At 36.8% G+C, this 20,740-nt stretch overlaps 2 protein-coding genes across 2 annotated transcripts in view; one reads left to right on the top strand and one right to left on the bottom strand.

Annotated features, from left to right (window-relative positions):
- Positions 1–348: 348 nt before the first annotated feature.
- Positions 349–20,740, top strand: part of LOC119067623 (protein artichoke) — a 97,203-nt gene continuing 76,811 nt past the window's right edge. Inside the window, exon 1 of the mRNA XM_037170715.1 lies at positions 349–581. The gene's annotated coding sequence lies outside the window, so the exon portion shown is untranslated. The remainder of the gene's footprint in view (positions 582–20,740) is intronic.
- LOC119067622 lies at positions 4,193–20,472 on the bottom strand. The gene is made up of 8 exons (XM_037170714.1): positions 20,323–20,472; positions 20,005–20,257; positions 19,831–19,936; positions 19,344–19,655; positions 6,603–6,666; positions 6,287–6,539; positions 6,113–6,218; positions 4,193–4,652 (listed from the first exon to the last, which is right to left on the bottom strand). Exons 1-8 carry the CDS (start codon positions 20,378–20,380, stop codon positions 4,338–4,340), a joined length of 1,467 nt encoding a protein of 488 aa, XP_037026609.1. The 5' UTR covers positions 20,381–20,472; the 3' UTR covers positions 4,193–4,337.

Here is a 20,740-nt window from a genome sequence, read left to right on the forward strand (position 1 = left end):
GAAAACGATTTTGGGCCCTTTTTGGCAGACCCTTACTTCATAACCTCGAGCGTCGGCAACAAAATAAAGTTCACCAAACGTAGTACTACGTTTTACTCGCAAAAGTTCAACGAATGGAATGAGCTATATGTCAATAATATCCGTGACCCCTTGTCCCAAAGTTGTTCGAAGATTTCGCGATATCACTCTTAAAAGAGTACCACTCATGTTTGAAATGCGTTGATGAAATGATTTTTTACAGTGTTTTACAGTTATGTGACACACTGTCAAGTTTCAGCACCCTTCCCTTTTCTCGTTTATATGAAACCATATCCTCATTATCGCCATTGTATGATGGAATGGTCTTAAAATGTGTCTACAATATTGTTTTGTAAATGAATTTAATTTCGTAATGTTTCTGTCTATTCAATGCTCTGATCAAACGTTCATTATCATAATTTTGATGTGCTTAAATGTCTAATATTTGTAATGGATAAACAGGAACAAGATAGCAACCATTATTATACTGTCTGTTGTCTGTATACTGCAAATGTCACAAGAAAGTTATAACTAGATGTGTGTGTATACAATGTGTGATTATTGTACATACGTATGCACATGTATATAATAATCGTCTATTCGTCACTTAATTATCGTTTGTCAACGTGAATGATGGTATAGTTCGCACAGTAGCAGTGATATTAATATTATAATGTCCACATTCACATTGTTAAAATAATCCAACTGTGGCTTACAGTAACTCAATGTGATGAAGTTAAGCTTAAATGTTGGACCATTTCACATCATAACATGATATTTTAATAAAATATTACTCGGGTACACACATCTATGTATATTATAGTTAAACGTGCACCATACAATCTCTATGTCCTCTCTCATCGCGTCTGCATTAAGAAAATGTCTGTTATTGGACATGTTATATTTGATACGCAAATTGATAATTAGTCAAAAAAAAACCCTTAAAGGGTAAATGTGACGCAAGTCTTTTATCTTACTTGCAAAATAACTGATATCGCTGAGGGTGAGGCATTGTGCGTCGACGCAAAAGTTTTATCAACAAAAAATTGACTCAAAAAATTTGTGAAAGAAAATTGTACAACAAGAAATTTGCGTCACAAAGTGACAGATGATTCGGTTTTCTTCCGTTTAAATTCTTTCAGTACATTTTGTAACCATTTTCCCAACAATTAATTCCTTAACATCTGCCACTTGTTACGCAAATTTCTCGTTGTAAAATTTTCTTTCATAATTTTTTTGAGTCAATTTTTTGTTGATAAAACTTTTGCGTACGACACACAATTCGTCACTCTCAGCGATATCAGTTATTTTGTAAGTAAGATAAAAGACTTGCGTCACATTTACACTTTAAGGGTTTTTTGACTGATATCACCACTTTTGTAAGTATGTCATTTCGACAACATCAAAAAACCTTATGGAAATTTAAAAAAATCTAGAGACATCAGTCTGAATCTGAAAAGCTAGAAACCAATCTTGGTACACCTCACTTATATCGAAAATAACCTAAATCCATGGAAAAATCCGATGGAAGTTAGGAAGTGCTAGAGCAATCACCTGTCATGTCAAAATTTATAGAACCAACCTTGAAACACTTCACTAATCTCGAATATAACTCAAATCAATCAAAAAATCAGATGGAAGTTAGGAAGTGCCAAAATTTCAGGAAAATCTATAGAAACGTTTAGGAGTTGCTGGATCCGCTTCTCCAGCTGTTGGAACCGTATAATTGATAACACTGATTGTATGACCACTTTGGTCCAGACTGACGTTTATGTATTTAGATATGTAAGAATTGACTTGAATAAATCATTCTCTCTTGTTTTACATCTTGAACCGTGCGGACGTTTTATTTATCAGCGGATAAATTATCTTGTTACAACAGGTTATGGGACCAGCTATCGCGAAAATAAAAGTGTAAAACTGAAAATAAGGAGCTGAAAATTGTTGTGAACTGTTTTTTTGGTTGCCGATGGTGAAGAATCGTTTGAATTTTTGACGATTACTTTTGGAAACATTGGTTGGTTAATTCGACATGGCAAACGATACGGTGAGAAGTTTCTCGAAATTGAAAGGTCGTGCATATTAAAAGAACCAACAGCAACCAAAACGGAGGAAATGGAGAACTGTGAATCACTGCAGAATGATGATAGTGAAATTTTTGATTCGGAATTGGCTAATTGTCTCCAAACGGAAATTGAGGTTAAGTGGCAAATTCGAACGCACGCTTGCTCATGTGAATTGGTGGCATGTGAAAATCAAATGGATGAATGGAAAGTGAATCGAAACAACGTGGAGACAATCGCAGTTAATGGAACATTGTCAGGACGTTCAAATTTTTTAGAAAATCAAAGACTGTCAATTAAGTTGGAACCACTGGCTACGGTGGAACTGTTTAATACATTGGTTCGACTAATCTCAGCCAATTGTGAATCTGTCAACAACCGTGATTTGGATGAAGTTGGAAGTATCAAATCCGATGTCACAAGTGTAATGAATTGGGTCACATGGCAAGAAATTGTTCAGAATCGCGCGAGGGAAAAGAAAATGGCTCGGCGAGGGACAATAAAGCTGGAAGTAATGACGGAAATGGTTCCTACATCAAGAGATCGTCGGCACTTTTATCGTTGTTGTGAATTCGATACATCGAAGTCCGACGATAGGGGTGTAAGAGAAACGACTGCATTTTGAAATTTATTTTGGGAATAACGATACAAATGGAAATTTGTGAAGCGAAAAGTGAATTAGTTTTTTGCGTCAAATGTGATGAAACGTTTATAGTGAATCAGTTGTAAATGTAAAAGTATTAAGAAAGAAGGAAAAGTCAATTTGTGATTTTGCTCAAACAGAGCATTCGAATAGAAAAGAATTTTTCGATTTAATCATTGTTATCAGATTAAGGAGGATGTTGATAACACTGATTGTATGACCACTTTGGTCCAGACTGACGTTTATGTATTTAGAAGTAAGAATTGACTTGAATAAATCATTCTCTCTTGTTTTACATCTTGAACCGTGCGGACGTTTTATTTATCAGCGGATTTGAGTTATCTTAACAAACGAAACTTTGCTTATTTTCATTCAAAAAACAATATTTCGAAGTTCAATATCTCGGCCAATTTTGAAGCTGCAGTAACGTGTGATAGCTCGTTGAACTCGTACAGATTCCAGATATTCTAGTTTGGGGCCATTGGAGCCAAGGGGGAGAAGTCAAAAAGTTGATGTAAATATGCTCCGCCGTCCCCAAATTTTTTTTTTTAAAACATTTTTGGTAGTGGACTTGCGTCACGCCCGCTTACTAACGTGCGGGCATGATAATTTATGTGTATAATAGCAGCTGGATGTACCCACCATTCAGTTAATACACATTATTGAGAAAGATTTTGTGGGCAAAGGCTTCTACCACGTGATGGAAAACAATCAGACTGTTTGAGCCTAACAATGAACAAAAGGACCATCGAGTTCATCTACATATTTTGCGGGAAAGGATTAACTTATCTCGCAATAATAGGCACTAGGCGATACTCCAAATGCTTATTACGGCCTGTAGTTCATATTTTCGATGAAATTGTTTGCTAATTTCTGATTAATCTGAGAGAGATAGAACGAAATAATGGTAAACGGACGTCGAACATAATTGGCTCATTGTTTCATCCAATAGGACTAGGTCTGTCAATTTTTCAAATTGAACATAACTGAACATAGCTTAGTGTCACCGGGCATCACATTGCGTCTCAAACGTTGAACCAAACGACTATTCCTTTCATGCTCATTGCTCAAATCAAACTGGAAAAGTTTCCACACAAAACCACAACTCGACTGTTATGCAGTTTTACCGTTTTTTTTTTTAAAATCCTAAACTCACTCGTATGGAAATCAAGTGTATCCACAAGAACTCTCATTCACTTCGACCATAAGGAATAGGTTGATGCACGTTTGGCACATTACAGGAAGAAGGCAGTGACAAGTTCTATTGAAATTTGTCGCTATAGACGATTGTATATTGAATGTCTCACATGTCTCACGATTGTTCAATGAATGTTTTAATGTCCTGTATGGAGTATTTTAATGGAAAATACATATCGTATGCATTCTCGAATGTCAGCTTCAGGATAGAATGTGGTTGCATGCAGTGTTAAGGAACAGAAGATATTGAAATACAACAACAAAAAAGTGGTTGACCAGTCAACACATTTATTCATTTTCCCTTAAATGTTTAGTGATAAACCGCACACTAACCGTTCTTCACATATAATGTTGCTTTAGACCAATTCTGTTCGCAAGTGACAAGTACGTTGTCCATTACAAAACAAAGCCAAACTTTACGTGATTGTATAGCCTCCATCAATAACCACAGACTCGCCCGTTATCATACTAGCCGCCGGACTCAGCAGAAAAATGGCTAAATCGGCAAGTTCATTGGGATCAATCAACCGGTTGATAAGATGCCGTTTTAAGCATTCATCCTTTTGAGTCGGAACAGATGTTAACATTGGCGTATCAACCCCACCGGGACACATGCAATTCACTCGAATGTTATGTGCTGCCAGCTCTACTGCCATTGTTTTCGTCAGATTTTCGATTGCGGCTTTCGTTGCCGAATATATGGCTGTTTGAGCTCCGACTCTTTTGGCTGCCTATAATTGTTAGGATTTAGCGATATCTATGTAGGAATATGTCTGCTGAACGTATCATATAAAATCCTGGCAGAAATATTGTCAATATATGCGGAGGAAATAATAGGTGCGGCTTCAGACGCGGTAGATCTACCACGGATCAGATTTTCACTTTGAGGCAAATAATGGAAAAAGCATGGGAGTTCAACATTAATATTCACCAACTGTTCATAGACTTCAAACAAGCATACGATTCCATTGATAGACAAGCTTTGTTCGATATTATGAATGAATTTGGCTTCCCAACCAAACTCATCAACTTAATCAAAGCGACGCTTACCGATACGAGATGCAAGATCCTGGTCGACAACACGCTGTCCGATGCCTTCTCTATTGAAACAGGACTTAGGCAAGGTGACAAGCTCTCAACTATTTTGTTTAACTTGGCGTTAGAGGAGGTTGTGAGAGCCATGTCAATGAACTGGACTGGTACCATCTTCTATACGAGTAATCAGTTAACGGCTTTCGCTGACGATGCTGGCCTGATAGGAAGAGCGACACTAGCAGTCAAGGAAGCTTTCATAGAAATGGAAAGAGAAGCGTGTAAAGTTGGACTCGTGGTAAATGAAGAGAAAACCAAGTATATGTCATTAGTCAGTCAAGGATCTCGTGTGGGGCAAAACGTGACCATGGATACGTACAATTTTGAAGTCAAGCAGTCATTCAAGTATTTAGGTTCGACATTAAACGTAACCAGTGATATAGAGGAGAAGATCAAAATGAGAATTACGCAAGGAAGCAGAAGCTTCTATGCCCTGAAACACCTGTTCAAAAGCTCACTTGTATCCCGTGCAACAAAACTCCGACTCTATAAAACTGTAGTTCGACCCATCGTCATGTATGGTTGTGAGACGTGGTCCATGACATCCAAACAAGAGCAGATGCTGAACAGCTTTGAAAGAAGAATCTTAAGATCAATATGTGGACCAGTACATGAAGCAGAAGGTTGGAGAAGACGAACGAACATGGAATTGTCCGAAATTTTTGGGAGGAATTTCATCACAGCTGCAGTAAAATCAGCAAGGCTTCGATGGGCGGGGCATGTGGCTAGGATGAATGATGACCGAACTGCCAAGAAAGCCCTCGACAGGAAATTTGAAGGACGTAGACCGAGAGGGCGATCACGGAAGAGATGGATAGACTGGGTGGTCGAAGATCATTGGGGGTCGCGGATTGGAGAAGTCTGGCCGATGACAGGATCGAGTGGAGGAAGTTAGTAGAGTTAGCCAAAACCCGCTTGGGTTGACAAAGGCTGCTAAGTAAGTATGTAGTTATTGTATTGCAGTCAATAGAAATTGGCTGAAACAGAAGCCTCACGAGCTCACGAGTTGGCCTCTATTTCTTCACATTCTGTTTGCTTGGAATAGGCAAAGCAACTCAATTTCTATCGATTACAGCGACGATAAAGAAAAAAATGTTACCCCAGAAGATACGTTCAGTATGGATCCACCGACTGCACGTGCTATCATTCCTTTAGCCACACATTGCGTCACATTTACAGCAGCAAGAAGGTTTACGTTGAGTTGTCTGCAAAATAGTTTTTTTTTATAAATCCTGGAGTTCTTAACATTCAACTTCTCCCAACTATTCCATACAGGGTTGCCGACTCTTTCGTAATATTTAGCAGCTCCTCAGTAATGATCACACCGGCACTATTTATCACATGATCAATTGCACCAAAGGATTCAACCACTTCTTTCGTAGCATCCCAATCTGCTAAATTTACGATTTCGGCCCTGATCTGTGGAAGCTCTTTCCGCAGTTGTTCAACAGTAGCTGGATTCTTATCTACTGTACAAACATTTGCACCTCCGTCGTAAAATCTTTGCACTAGTTGTCGACCGATACCTGAAAAATTAATCGGCTCTTGAAACATCGACGATTTACTGTTCTATGTGGCACAGAATTTACCTTGGCCTCCTCCAGTAATCAAAATCGTTTTCCCAACGAAGGAAATATCAAGTGACATTTTTGCTTACTTTCACAACAAACTATTTGTTTTCACTGATTGGATCTCCTGACCAATTAATTACAATAACATTTGATGATGCTGTGCAACACACTGACAATGTAGAAGTTTTTAGTTGGCGATCGTTTATATCACCATAACATTGCAAATATTGAAGTAAGTTAGGTACCTCAACGTTTAGTATGATAAACACAATTCAGATAGTCTCTGAGTCAATAAAATTCTTATCTGTTCTGTAATAGTAGATTATGTACGTGTGCTTCCAAATTCTTGTTTCGCAGTGTGACAAGATTGTGAGTCACTCGTCCAAACAGCCATTTGGAAGGGGATGTAACGGTTTGTAATTTGTTGTTTTTTTTTTTGTTGGTGGGTGGTAAATACATAATTAAGTTATCCGACCCGGGATTTAATATGCAGTTTACCGTCCGATGATCAGATAAAATGAGATTGTCACTTAATCATATCAGTTTTCATACACATGCAATGCATTGTAGAGTTATGTAATGGACGAATAATAACCAAGGAAATCATTTAAGAAGTCAATTTATTTCGTTGAGTGTTTTGCGGTCAGTTTTTTAGATCTCAATGAGGAATAGTATTTTGCATAACAAGGGGCGAAAGTAAAAAAATTCAAACGTGTGAAGTTTGCAGCCCGCGCCGCAGGCTAGGGCGGCAATCACGAGTGATGCATACTATTTTTTATGCCAAATACTGCGGAAGATTTGTATTTTCGGTCCGAAACAAAACATAAATTTAATGAAACTGTTGAGTTCTCAACAAAATTTGATGTAAAAACTGTAAAATGACGAAAAGCGCGGGGTCCAGGGGGCGGTAGCCCCCTGGTTTAAAAATAAAAATGATTTAACAGATAAAATTAAATTAAACACACATTCACTTGCTAATAAAACATTTGGTTATCGTCAACACAACACTACACTCAATGCGTACTTTCAATCAAGTGAACATGTGCTTTCGTGACATATGAGGACCGAAAGTAAAATGATGACAGTGACATTTACTTTCGGCCCGCAAATACGCAAGCCCACGGGGCGAAAGTAAAATGATGACAGTGACATTTACTTTCGGCCCAAGGCCTGAATTTTTTTACTTTCGGTCACCATTTGAGGACCGAAAATACAAACTTTCGCAGTATTTGGCATAAAAATGTTTTTTTTTGCAGTGGAATTGTTCGAAATTTTAGAAGTCGGTCGGCTCAGCTACACTAACAACAGAATTGTAGCCACTGGAAGGGATATTCTCCCCGCACATCACAGAGCCAGAAAGCTAAATTCTTTCTACTGAGAATGAAACACTTATTTCGAACGTGTTGCCCTTTCAACGTTCATGTTTATTCTGAATCTATTTCACACAAGCACCTCGGCAACGTATACGTAGGTATACGTTGTCCATTTTCAATTCAAGAGGTTGCTAGATTCATTTCAGTTTGAACAGTGGAAACACTCGCGGAATTCCTAACAGGAATCATGATTTATAAAATGTTCTGCTAGAAACAAATTGTTCCGTTTGCATTTTCCAATGAAAAAAATGAATCTGTGACTATACAAAGCGGATTCAATGCTACGATCCAATGAATGAATTGAACTCAGGCTTTTTTCTTAACGCCGATTTTACCGGTGGCGGGACATTTCGACACCGTCAATATCGTCAGGAACGATATTATCGTTTTTTTGGACGATACTATCATCTAAAAAACGATACTATCGTCTAAAAAACGATAATATCTTTTTTAGACGATAGTATCGTCCGAAAAAACGATAATATCGTCCAAAAAATTTTCATCCAGGACGATAATATCGTCTAAATTGGAAAATTCTAAAATATTGTCTGGACGATAGTATCGTTTTCTGGACGATATTATCGTTCAGAAAACGATACTATCGTTTTCTGGACGATATTACCGTTCTAGAAAATCTAATGGATATTTTCGTTTTCTGTACGATAATATCGTCCAAAACGATAATATCGTCCTGGGCGATATTATCGTTTTCTTAAATGATAATATCGTCCAGCACGATACTATCGTTTAAAAAAACGATAATATCGCCCAGGACGATATTATCGTTTAGTTTTGGGTGGTAATATTGTCCAGGACTTAATTTTACTCAGAGGTGCAACAAGAACCGAATTCTCTTCCAAAATATCAAAAAACAATTGTCAGAGGAAATCACCTACACATCAGTGTTTAAAAAAGGCGTTTAGTTCGTCCCTAAATAATTCATCTTTTTACGAAATGAAAACCAACTTTGATTGTACATAAAAAGCGTTTTAACACGCCGAGCGATCCGGCCCATTGCCCCGGAGCGAAGCGGAGGGCCGCAATGCGAGCCGGGCGCCGGAAAGGTGTCGGAACTTAGGAGTTTTTTTTTCTCGCATCGTCTCATAATTAGTCTGTGTAATTTTTCTATACAAAATTTAAATTTACGGAACCAAATGAACCAATTTTTAATATATATTTGACGTCTATAAAAAGGTGTTTATCTACAAGATTTTGTGTTTCGTCTTCAACAACCATCCAGAACGATAATATCGCCCAGGACGATTTTATCGTCTAGAATTTTTATTTTAAATAAATTAAAAACGATATTATCGTCCTGGACGATATTATCGTCTCAAATTTAAAAAAATTAATAAATTAAAAACGATATTATCGTTCTGGACGATACTATCGTCCAGAACGATATTATCGTCCCAAAAATTATCGACCAGGACGATAATATCGTCCAAAATAACGATAAATTTGTTCAGAAAAAGAAAATAACGATAATATCGTCCAGCGGATATTTTAATCCAGGACGATATTATCGTCAAAAAAACGATATTATCGTTTTTTGAACGATAATATCGTTTTTTAGACGATAGTATCATCAAAAAAACGATAGTATCGTCCAAAAAAACGATAGTATCGTCCAAAAAAACGATATTATCGTTTAAAAACGATATTATCGTTTTTTTACACGATAATATCGTCAAGAAAACGATAATATCGTCCTGAAAATATTTTAAAATTTATAATTTTAGACGATATTATCGTCCTGGATGAAATTTTTTTAGACGATATTATCGTTTTTTAGACGATACTATCGTCTAAAAAACGATAATATCGTTCCTGACGATATTGACCGTGTAGTTATGTCGCCTCACCGATTTTACCAAACCAAACCTTGATCTTATTTTCATGTGAACTGGTTGTTCATATTCGGGTTGTTCAGAACTGGACGATATAACAAAAAAACATTTTGGATTATGGAATATGTGAGACAGCATGATAAGACATAATTCATGCAGCAGCAGTCACATTAAACATGTAAGACTAATTGATGCATTTGCAAATACCTATCGATAGTCCCTACACTAAAAAACATTCTTTCGAAGAGCACACACACTCACACACACACGCTGTCCATTAAGTCTTCCAGGCTCAAATAAACCTAACCGCCCTCAATTTCGGTTTACATGTTCTTAAGCCATAACATAACATAACATGTAATGCGATTATAAAAGCGTCATTTCCATTTCAGTTATATCCTGGTAAACACAGACTGATATAACCAGTTTAGTGTATGTTTTAAGACTTTATGGTAACATCATAGGGACGGCCAGGACATCAATGTTATAAAATGGACACAAAAGATGAATCAAAAGTAAATGGGTTTGTGTTGACACGACCATAATATGCGGTTGAATATATTGATAACGTTATTTTGAGTGGGTGTGTTGGCATAATTTTGATTTTAGCTTGAAAATCGGCACATTATCTTTGAGCTTATATTATGGTGATTTAATGGAATGTTAATAGATACAGAGAGGATATACAGAGAGAGATTCTTGTCAAGGCAAGAATATCCGATTAAATTATAATTTATATTATAGATTATGACTTAATTTAATTTGTTATTTGATTCAAAGAGCCCATTCAGGGCAAGAAGACAAAATAAAATGTCAGCATCACAAGACTTAACCTTGAGCCGAAAATTGGCATGGAGATAATAGAATTTTGAATATCTGCATCGTCCATTGATATATTCTTCTATGGTCTACCCTTTATTGTGTCAATGGCATCGACCACAATGACCAAACTGGTTATGAAGAACTCTGGGCGCCGATTCTCGAAACATTCGTAGCTGAATTCGTAACTTGACAGTTCTTTTGGAATTTTATACACCTATAAAAATTTTGTCCAGCTCAGCTGTAGTCGTTGTACGAATGTACTGTACAAATTCGGGACAAGTACATTATGTTAACGTAGCAGTAATATTTACAGTACAGCTGTATCAATGTACAGTTGGGCGAACATTGGTTGTCTCATCGAAAAATAAAAGTTGTACAGAAAATATTATTCAGAATTCATAAATTTTCATCTTTAAACTATTTAGTACGTTTATTTACGTCAATTTATTGAAAAAAAAAAAAATTGCCGTCCGTGCGATTCGAACTCGGGACCTCCGATACTCCAGTCCACCACCCTACCCATGTCCCAACTCAGTACTTGTTTTTGGAAGACATTATGTGAAAGCTATCTTATAACATCGTACGTCTCCACTGTACTGTCTTGCTGAACATTAATGTTCAGTTGATCAGTATTGTGAAATTGAACTTTAAAAGTTCTCGTATTTTTATACTGTTGTGTGGTAATGTAATTTCCAAATGTTATTGGTTCAAGAAGGAAGTTTTTTTTCTGTAAATTATTTGTTAGGAAATTGTAAGACTTAAGTCTTCTTTTCCTATTCTATAATTCTTAGAATAAATATTTTGAAAGAAAAAGTTAAGTTTCCGGCAGATGGGCTTTCGTCACATATTATTTAGACATCCAACAGTCTGACAGAAGTTTATTAAAATTAAGGGTAGCAACATAGTCAATTTTACTATTAACCAATGAAAACTTCTTTGTTGTCTTGCAGCCAGAAAATACGTCATTACTGTCTCGCTCAAAGGCGGTTAAAACGCAATTAGTACTACACATGTGTACGTCAAATTTGTTATCCTTTGTTTGCAGACGTCAGTTTTTTCATTTCATGATTGTGTATGCGAATGAAAACTAAAAGTGAGAAATTTTTCTTCGGAAAAGCTGTTTATTCATTTTTTTGAGCAAACTGTTTGAAAATGTGTTAAGAATCGATTGCCAGCAACAGATTGTGTACATTATTTTATTTTATTTTATTATTCTGTTAATACCAATCGATTCGTATGACATTTCAAAAATTTTGGTCCAACAAAATTCACTACAACGTCTTTCCTAGCAAAAATATCTCAATTTTAGTTACCATTCCCATAGAAAATTATGAAGTGAAAAAACTGACGTTTCCAAACAAAGGATAACAAAGCTCGATTTGACATACAATCGTGTAACGCTAATTGCGTGGATTTATTTAATCAGACTAGCATCGAGGCTGAGTTCTTTCGCCGGCTACATTTATGACAAAGTTCGTGGAATAACGTGTGCTCCTTAAGTGCTAACTTTCGAACAGAAGAGAAAGATTGATATTTACGAATGTCAAAAAATGGTTTATAGTGTAACAAAATCATTTACCAAGTCATTTATTTAAAAAATTTCTTGAGCCTTCATTATTCAAATACGTTATTATTCAAAACTTGAATTTCTGAATTTAGTAGGGGGGCATTTCGTCAAAAAAAGTGATTTGCCTTCCTATGGATTTTAGAAAAAATGTTTTGATGGGATTATTTTGAGTATTATTAGTAGTCAAAAAAACACTAATTAGAAAAATTCAAGGTCACGGATCAACAAGGTTTTTTTAACAAACAAAATTTCACCCGCCTATATAAAATCAGCGGTACAATATGAACATTTCATTTCTTCGGCAACTTACCATTATTTTCAACGGAGATTGTGTATAAAATATATAAAATTAATTAAACAACACGACATTTACGTCGAATCATCATCAAAAATTAAACTTTCGCGGACTTTGTTAACGTAGCTACTAGATGCGAAAAATACGATTCTTCTTCTTCTTCTATACGTCGGTTCTTTATTCGTATGTACAAATGCACGCATGAATGAAGAACCGACGTATAGAAGAAGAAGAAGAAGAATCGTCATTTAGTGCATCTTGTACTTACGTTAACAAAGCTCGCGAACGTTCATATTTCGGTGATGATTCCACGTAAGTGTCGCGTTATTTAATTAATTTTATATTTTATATACAATATCTGTTGAAAATCATGGTATGTCGCCGAAGAAACGGATTGTTTATATTGTACCGCCAATATATATTTGTATTGGCGGTCGAAATTTTGTTTGTTAAAAAAACCTTGTTGATCCGCGACCTAAAAAATTTCTAATTAGTATTTTTTTGACTACTAATAATAATACTCAAAATAATCCCATCAAAACATTTTCGTTAATAATTTAGGATGGCTACAAACCAAATGCCCCTCTACTAATTACAAATAATTCCTGAATTGTCTCGAAAGTTCGTGCAGTGTTTAGTCTCATTTAACACTATGGAAGTTTTCACGACCACTACATTCAAACTGGCATTCATTCAGCTATAGTGTACATTGTCCATCTGAATGGTACTTTGAATCTGTCACAAATCATGTACTGCTCTGCTGTACAAATTCGGGACAAGTACATTTGTTAACGTAGCAGTATATTTGTTAACGTAACAGAACAGTAGTACATCTTAGCTGTACATAGTAATGTCATTACGTTCAAAATTCAGCAATTACGTACAATATATAGATATGCTGAAAACTAATGTTCAGCTGTGTTGTAAAAAGAACTGCACAGGTACCATACCCAAATATTTTTTTTATAAGTGTGTACATGCAACTGTTAAGTTACGAATACTTGGAGTTATGCAAATACGAGAGTCGTCGCCCTGACTACTTTAGGACAACCTTCTATTGGTTTTGGCCTCTTCCAGCAATCTTCTCGAATCGGACCTATTCCGCGCCAACGTTCTCCAGGCGCTCACTCTTAGTACTTTTAGATCAGACTCAATTGCATCTTTCCATCTCGCTCTTGGTCTTTCTGGTCAAGAAAAATGTTGAAGAATAAAGCTGCCAGTCTAAGTCCGTCCAAGGCTTCAAAGGTATCAGATAGATTGTTCCGAATCCTGACCTTGGCTCTCACATGTGACAGGGTCATTCTAGCCAAATGAATAAGTTTTTTGTGGTAACCAAGTTCTACCATCGCATTCCATAGTTTCCTCCGAAAAACCCTGTCATATGCCCTGACTACTATTCTACAAAATTACATTTGTTAAAGCTGAAGAAGTAATAGATTCTGTATCAAACTAATAGCGATACTTAAACCAAAAGAAGAGTAGATTAGTAGATCTGTATCGCTGGACGTTGACATTGTGACGCCGACTCTGTCTAGAATGGCGACTGTAGTCTGGCGGCTTTTTGACCCTCTTTAAATACCAAGCCTCATGTACATTAGTGATAAAACAACTTACTTAAATTGGTAATTTCAACGAATTTATTTAGAAAATGGTTTATGGTCCTCTGAAAGTTTAACGCCTTTCGATATCGTTTCCCTCTTTTTTCACTCGTTGTAAATTAGCATACAGAGTTCATTTCCCGAACAAAAAGTACGATGGAAAAAAACGACGGTACCAGAAAGCATAGGGTAAAACGAAAATGTAAATAAATATTTCAGGGCTTTGTTGTTGTGATTGGTCTATTGTTGGAACAGAAGTAATGTTCGACCGAACGAAAACTTTATTTTAGAAATGAAATTGAAGTAGGCTAATAACTAAAAATGCTTACCCACCACCAAAAGTCGTCGAGAGAAACGAAATAAAAGTCTCGCAAAAATACGACGGACTTTCTGAAATGAATCGGATATTAAAGAATTGCAATTGCATCTGACCGCAACTATTTACTTTTAAAAGTCCGTTTCCGTACATTTTGTTGCTTTTATAAAAGTTTTAACAATGCAAAATTGTGTTATGCAGTCAACGTTATCGCAGTAGTGCAACGTTTTGAGTTTAGTGTAAGTGGTGTTTGATTACTGTGAAAATATAGCAAAGGATACCGATTTTCTGGTGTTTTTTCATTATTTTGTAATTGTCTCTTCGTTCCTGGAGATATTTGGACGTTCCAACAGGTTATGGGCCCAGACAAGGAATAAGACAGTACAAAATAGAAGAACTAGAAAAATGGCTACAGAAACGAAGATAACATTGACGAAATTGAATGGCAGCAACTATTTTAACTGAAGGTAGAAGATGGAGATGATGTTGATAGAAAAGGGTTTGTGGAAAGTGATCAAAGACGATAAAACGGACCCAGTTACTGCTGATCGGACTGAGAAAGACTAGAAGGTTCATTCACATATTGCATTGACCATAGAAGATGATCAAATTCAACACATAAGAACGTGTAAATATGAAATAGTAGACTCTTTCCAAAAACTAATGTCACAGCACTGCTACTAGCATGAACACTGAATTGACTATTGTCAAATTTGGATTTAGTGATAAGAGCATTGTTTGTATTGTATGTTTTAACACATTCAACAACAACAAGTATCTCTATATCTTTACAATATTTGTTATGGTCATGCTAGGAGCAGTGCTGTGCTAATGCTCATTAAAATCATTTGCATTTCTGGTTATTTCTAAATGAAAATTTCTGTTTTTCCTAATGTTTAGCATGGAACATTTTCATATGCGCAACTGTTCGCAAAGAAATTCGCAAAATTTATCGAAATTTCTTTTCACACCCTGTAAAACTGAGCCATGAATTCAATAATTTGATAACATAAAAATCTTGGAAAAAACCTTATTGCCAAAATGCTTAGATACAAACATTTTCCATAAGCATAAATAACTTGGTGGAAAGTTAGTTTTATACGTCTGTTTTTCCTACCACTCCTTTACGCCATTACACTCTTCCTAACCATTCCGTATTTTACTGTTTATCTCCACCAACAACAGCAACAACAACAAAGAAAAATTCGTATTTAAGAAACAAAATATAAATAAAACGAAAACCATCAGAAAGAACATTTCATATTTTTGCAAAATTCTCGGCTATTCAGTTAACTTAAGAGAATGGGGAATTTTAGTTATAATAAATGTACTGAAAAGAGTTGAATCTAAAGATTCGAATGCTTTTAAGTACACTGAATAATAATGCAATTTTTTTACATTTATTTTTCCCAACTCGGGCGAGAAAATAGTCATTTTCTCCCCTGCGCTGAAACTTCGTCTTAGTCTTTGTCTTTGACTTAGTCTTTGTCGTCGAAAACGTTGTGTTTACATCTGGAAAAAAGTTAAAAAATTGCATTTTCTCGGGTGATTTCAACAACACCCTCAAAAGTTCCAACTTTTCTTCCCTGGTTGAACAAATAACTAGTGTATCTTAATTTGTTTTCAATTTTCTTTGAAATTTGTCAGAATATTCGATTGTATATTGAATGACTCACGATCTATAACATAAAGTTTCTAACGTTTGTTGGTTTGTATAGGATCCCAGTGGAAAGTCCTACATATTTGAAACTTGGCATATCGAGCATACTTACTTACTTAGGCGGGCACTACAACCTACTATTGGTTTTGGCCTCTTCCAGCAATCTTCTCCAATCGGACCTATTCCGCGCCAACGTTCTCCAGTCGCTCACTCTTAGTACTTTTAGATCAGACTCAATTGCATCTTTCCATCTCGCTCTTGGTCTTCCTGGTCTGCGTCTTCCATCGGGATTTGTATTTAGCAGTTTCGGTGGTACACGTTCCTCGTTCAATCTTTGTACATGACCGAGCCATCTTAATCGATTGATTTTGATGAATTTGACTATATCAGGCTCCTTGTTAAGCTGATACAGCTCATGGTTGTATCTTCTTCTCCAGTTGCCGTTCACATTGACACCTCCAAGAATTGATCGAAGAATTCTCCTTTCAAAAACCAAAAGTGTCTGTTCGTCACTTTGTATCATGCACCAAGCTTCCGATCCATATGCTACAACTGGTCGAATCAGCGATCTGTACAATTCGCACTTACGGTTGCGGTTAAGTGTTTTTGACCGGATGAGTTTTTGAAGACTGTAGTAGCTCCTGTTACCAAGCGTTACCCTTCTACGTATTTCCTCTCCGATGCTATTATCACTATTGACCGGCGACCCAAGGTATATAAAGCTGTCGACAGTCTCGAAGTGTTTTCCATTCACCTCCAGCGTATGCCATCAGACAATGAAGTTGTTATGTACTTGGTTTTTCTCTCACTGACCTTGAGACTGAACTCAGCACACCTATCTTCAATTTTCGTGAAATTCTCTTTAACGATGTCAATGTTCCGTCCAATTAAGTCTATTATTATTATTATTATTATTAAATAGGGCGTCTCCTTAATTGCTTAAGTAAACATGCACTTAGGCCGCCAGTGGGCCCATTGTGCTACCCATGTTATAAGTTATGCCAGTGTGCTACACTCCGTATTTTTGTTGGAATCTACCTGTACTACAGATGTAGTTTAGGATATCCCTGGGGTGTAACGTTTTGATTGTGCCGATTTTTATTGTAAAGTTGCCCAGGTATTTAAATCTTGAAGAAATGAATGCTGGGCATTGGCATAAGTAGTGGTCGGCTGAATCAATGTGTTCCCCACATAGATCACAACCCGCATCCTGTCTTTTTCCGATGTTCGTAAGGTGTTTGTTAAAGTCAAAATGTCCCGTCATTACTCCTGTATATACCTTAAGTCTAGTTCTGCTCAGATTGACTAAAAACTTTGTGTGGTTTTTACGTAGTGAGATATTACTCTTTGATTGTCTACATCCTTCATGATTTCTCCAGTAATCAAAGAATCTATGATGCCTGTATTCATTTATTTTGTGCTTGATGATAGAGGTTGGGATACCTATAAGTGGCTCTGGAAGCGGATCAACTGTCATGAGTGCTCCTTGTTTAGCCAACCTGTCAGCTATTTCATTTCCTGCAATATCCGAATGTCCCGGAACCCAAGTAAGATTTACTCTATTTACGTGTGAGAGATATTCTAGTGATTCCCAGCATTTTAGCGTTAGGGCTGAATCGATTTTAGGTGTTCTTAAAGCTTTTATTGCAGCTTGACTGTCTGTGTATATTGAGACATCATGATCTTCAATTTCCTTTTTTGTAATTTCTTCACAACATTTTATTATTGCTGCTACTTCAGCTAGATATATTGAGCAGTTAATCCCTAGGGGGATTGATAGTTCTACATTTAGTGTTTCGCATGATACTCCTGCGCCAGCAGCGTCGTTCATAAGAGAACCATCTGTATAGAAATTTGTATTGTTGATGAGTGGGAGTATTTTATCATTCCACTGCGATCTTTCAGGAATAGCTATTTCGAAGCTTCTCTCAAATCTGTACGTCGGTGTGATGTAGTCTGTTTTTGAATGAATGGTGGCTAGACTGGGGATCGTTTTCGACCTAAACCAGATAGCTGCGTGACCAGCATCTCTAAATTTGACTGCTGAGTTTCGTGATAGTCTGCTTAGTACTAACAGCGCTTCTGATTCTACCATTATATGTAGAGGTGTTAAATCAAGGAGTGCTTCTAAAGCTACTGTAGGCGTCGAGTGCCATGCTCCAGTAATTGCTTTACAGGCCAAGCGTTGAAATTTATTGAGTTTGTCAATGACCGATTTTTGGCCACATTTATGGTTCCAAAGAAAAGATCCGTACAGTAGTATCGGTCTTATTACCGATGTAAAGATCCAGTATAGGACTTTCGGAGAGAGGCCCCACGAGTTACTATATGCTTTCCTACATTGCCAAAGTGCTATTGTAGCTTTGTGTATGCGGTTGTCAATGTTCGGTATCCAACTTAGTAGGTAATCTAGTATAACACCTAGGTATTTTACTTCATTAACGAATGAGATAGGAATTCCATTTACAGTTGGAATGATTATTCCATCGACTTTTCTTCTATTGTTCCTGAAGAGTATCATTTTAGTCTTCGCAGGGTTTATTTCTAGTTCATTTCTGGTACACCAGTTTGTAACTCTATTCAACACATCCTGTAAAAGCTCGCAAAGAGTTGGAATAAATTTACCTCTCAAGATCGTTGCTAAGTCTAGGTCATCAGCATATCCTAACAACTGACTCAACTTTCTGAAGATTATACCGCTGGTTTCCACGTCGCTCTCTTATCACCTTCTCAAGAACAATGTTGAAGAATAGAGCTGCCAGTCCATCGCCTTGTCTAAGTCATTCCAAGGCTTCAAAGGTATCAGATAGATTGTTCCGAATTCTAGAAAATGTTTTATTGGATAATTTACTTTTGCGCGGGAAAATATTTGAATATTCTGTCATCAAAATAATCCCGAGCAAAGCCGGGTACTACACTGGTTGTTGAATAAATGTTATGTGTCCAGTATGGATTTTTTAATGGAAAATACATATCGCATGCAATCTCGAATGTCAGCTTCAGGACATAATGTGTGGTTTCATACAGTGTTTAAGAATAGAAGGAATTGAAATACAAAAGTGGTCGACCAGTTCATTGTCGTATTAGTAATAGACTGGCTCTATTTCTATTAAGTCATAGGACCATTGAATACATTTATTCATTTTTCCTTAAATGTTGTTTAGTATACATTTAGTTAAACCGCACACTAACCGTTCTACACACTAGTTGGTTGGGTCCCGATCGTTCGCAAGTGACAAGTGTGCACATGTTCCCTTACAAAGCAAAACCACAATTTACGTGATTGTATTGCCTCCATCAATGATCACAGACTCGCCAGTTATCATACTGGTTGTCGGACCTAGCATAAAAATTGCTAAATCGGCAAGTTCATTGGGATCAATCAATCGATGGATAAGATACCGTTGCAAGCTTTCATTCAATTGGGTCGGAACTGATGCTAACATTGGCTTATCGATGCCACCGGGACACATGCAATTAATTCGAATGTTATGTGCTGCCAGCTCCACTGACATTGTTTTCGTTAAATTTTCGATGGCGGCTTTAGTAGCGCTATATATCGCTGTTTGAGCTCCGACTTTCACAGCTGCCTATAATTGTTAAGTTTTAGCGAATAAAATCTATGCAGTGATTGCATTGTAGTCAATAGAAACGTTTCACACCAGCTGGCCTCTATTTCGTCACATTCTGTTTGTGTGTATTGAGCTCTGGCGCAAAACATTACAATTTATATCGATCACAGCGACGATAAAGGAAATCTTTTACCGCAGAAGATATGTTAAGTATGGTCCCACCGACTCCACGTGCTATCATCCCTTTAGCCACACATTGCGTCACATTTACAGCAGCAAGAAAGTTTACGTTGAGTTGTCTGCAAAATAGTTTTTTTTTATAAATCCTGGAGTTCCTAACATTCAACTTCTCCCAACTATTCCATACAGGGTTGCCGACTCTTTAGTAATGTTTAGCAGCTCCTCAGTAATGATCACACCGGCACTATTTACCAGATGATCAATTGCACCAAAGGATTCAACGACTTCTTTCGTAGCATCCCAATCTGCTAAATCTACGATTTCGGCCCTGATCTGTGGAAGCTCTTTCCGCAGTTGTTCAACAGTAGCTGGATTCTTATCTACTGTACACACATTTGCACCTCCGTCGTAAAATCTTTGCACTAGTTGTCGACCGATACCTGAAACATTAATCGGCTCGTGAAACATCGACGATTTGCTGTTATTTATGTGGCAAAAAACTTACCTTGGCCTCCTCCAGTAATCAGAATGGTTTTCCCAGCGAAGGAAATATCAAGTGACATTTTTGCTTACTTTAACAACGAACTATGTGCTTTGTGCAAGACACTGACAATACAGAAATTGTTGGTTGTCGTTTATATATATCACCATCACATGACAAACATTGAAGTACGAAGGCATCTCAACTTTTATAGTACATTACGGCCTTGGTTCCAATTTTTATTTTGGCGAGTAGGGACGTTACAGTCCTACTCGTAGAATAGGGTGCTATTCCTACTCGTCAAAATAAAAATTTGAAACCATACGTACGTACTATACTTTATGTGCTTCTGGTCGGTAAATGCGAAAATGAACTCAAAAATAGTGCATTTACCGACCCGAAGCACGTAAATACGATCAACAAAATTCCGATAAGTTAGCTC

Source organism: Bradysia coprophila (genome assembly GCF_014529535.1).
Source record: "Bradysia coprophila strain Holo2 chromosome X unlocalized genomic scaffold, BU_Bcop_v1 contig_128, whole genome shotgun sequence".
Classification (NCBI taxonomy): Eukaryota; Metazoa; Arthropoda; class Insecta; order Diptera; family Sciaridae; genus Bradysia; species Bradysia coprophila.

Coding starts and splice junctions, on each gene's coding strand:
- LOC119067622 (XM_037170714.1), bottom strand. CDS start 20,380: ATGTCACTTGATATTTCCTTCGCTGGGAAAACCATTCTGATTACTGGA. Junction 19,937..20,004: donor ACTAAAGAGTCGGCAACCCT/GTATGGAATAGT, acceptor ACTATTTTGCAG/ACAACTCAACGTAAACTTTC. Junction 6,540..6,602: donor GATTACTGGAGGAGGCCAAG/GTAAATTCTGTG, acceptor TTAATTTTTCAG/GTATCGGTCGACAACTAGTG.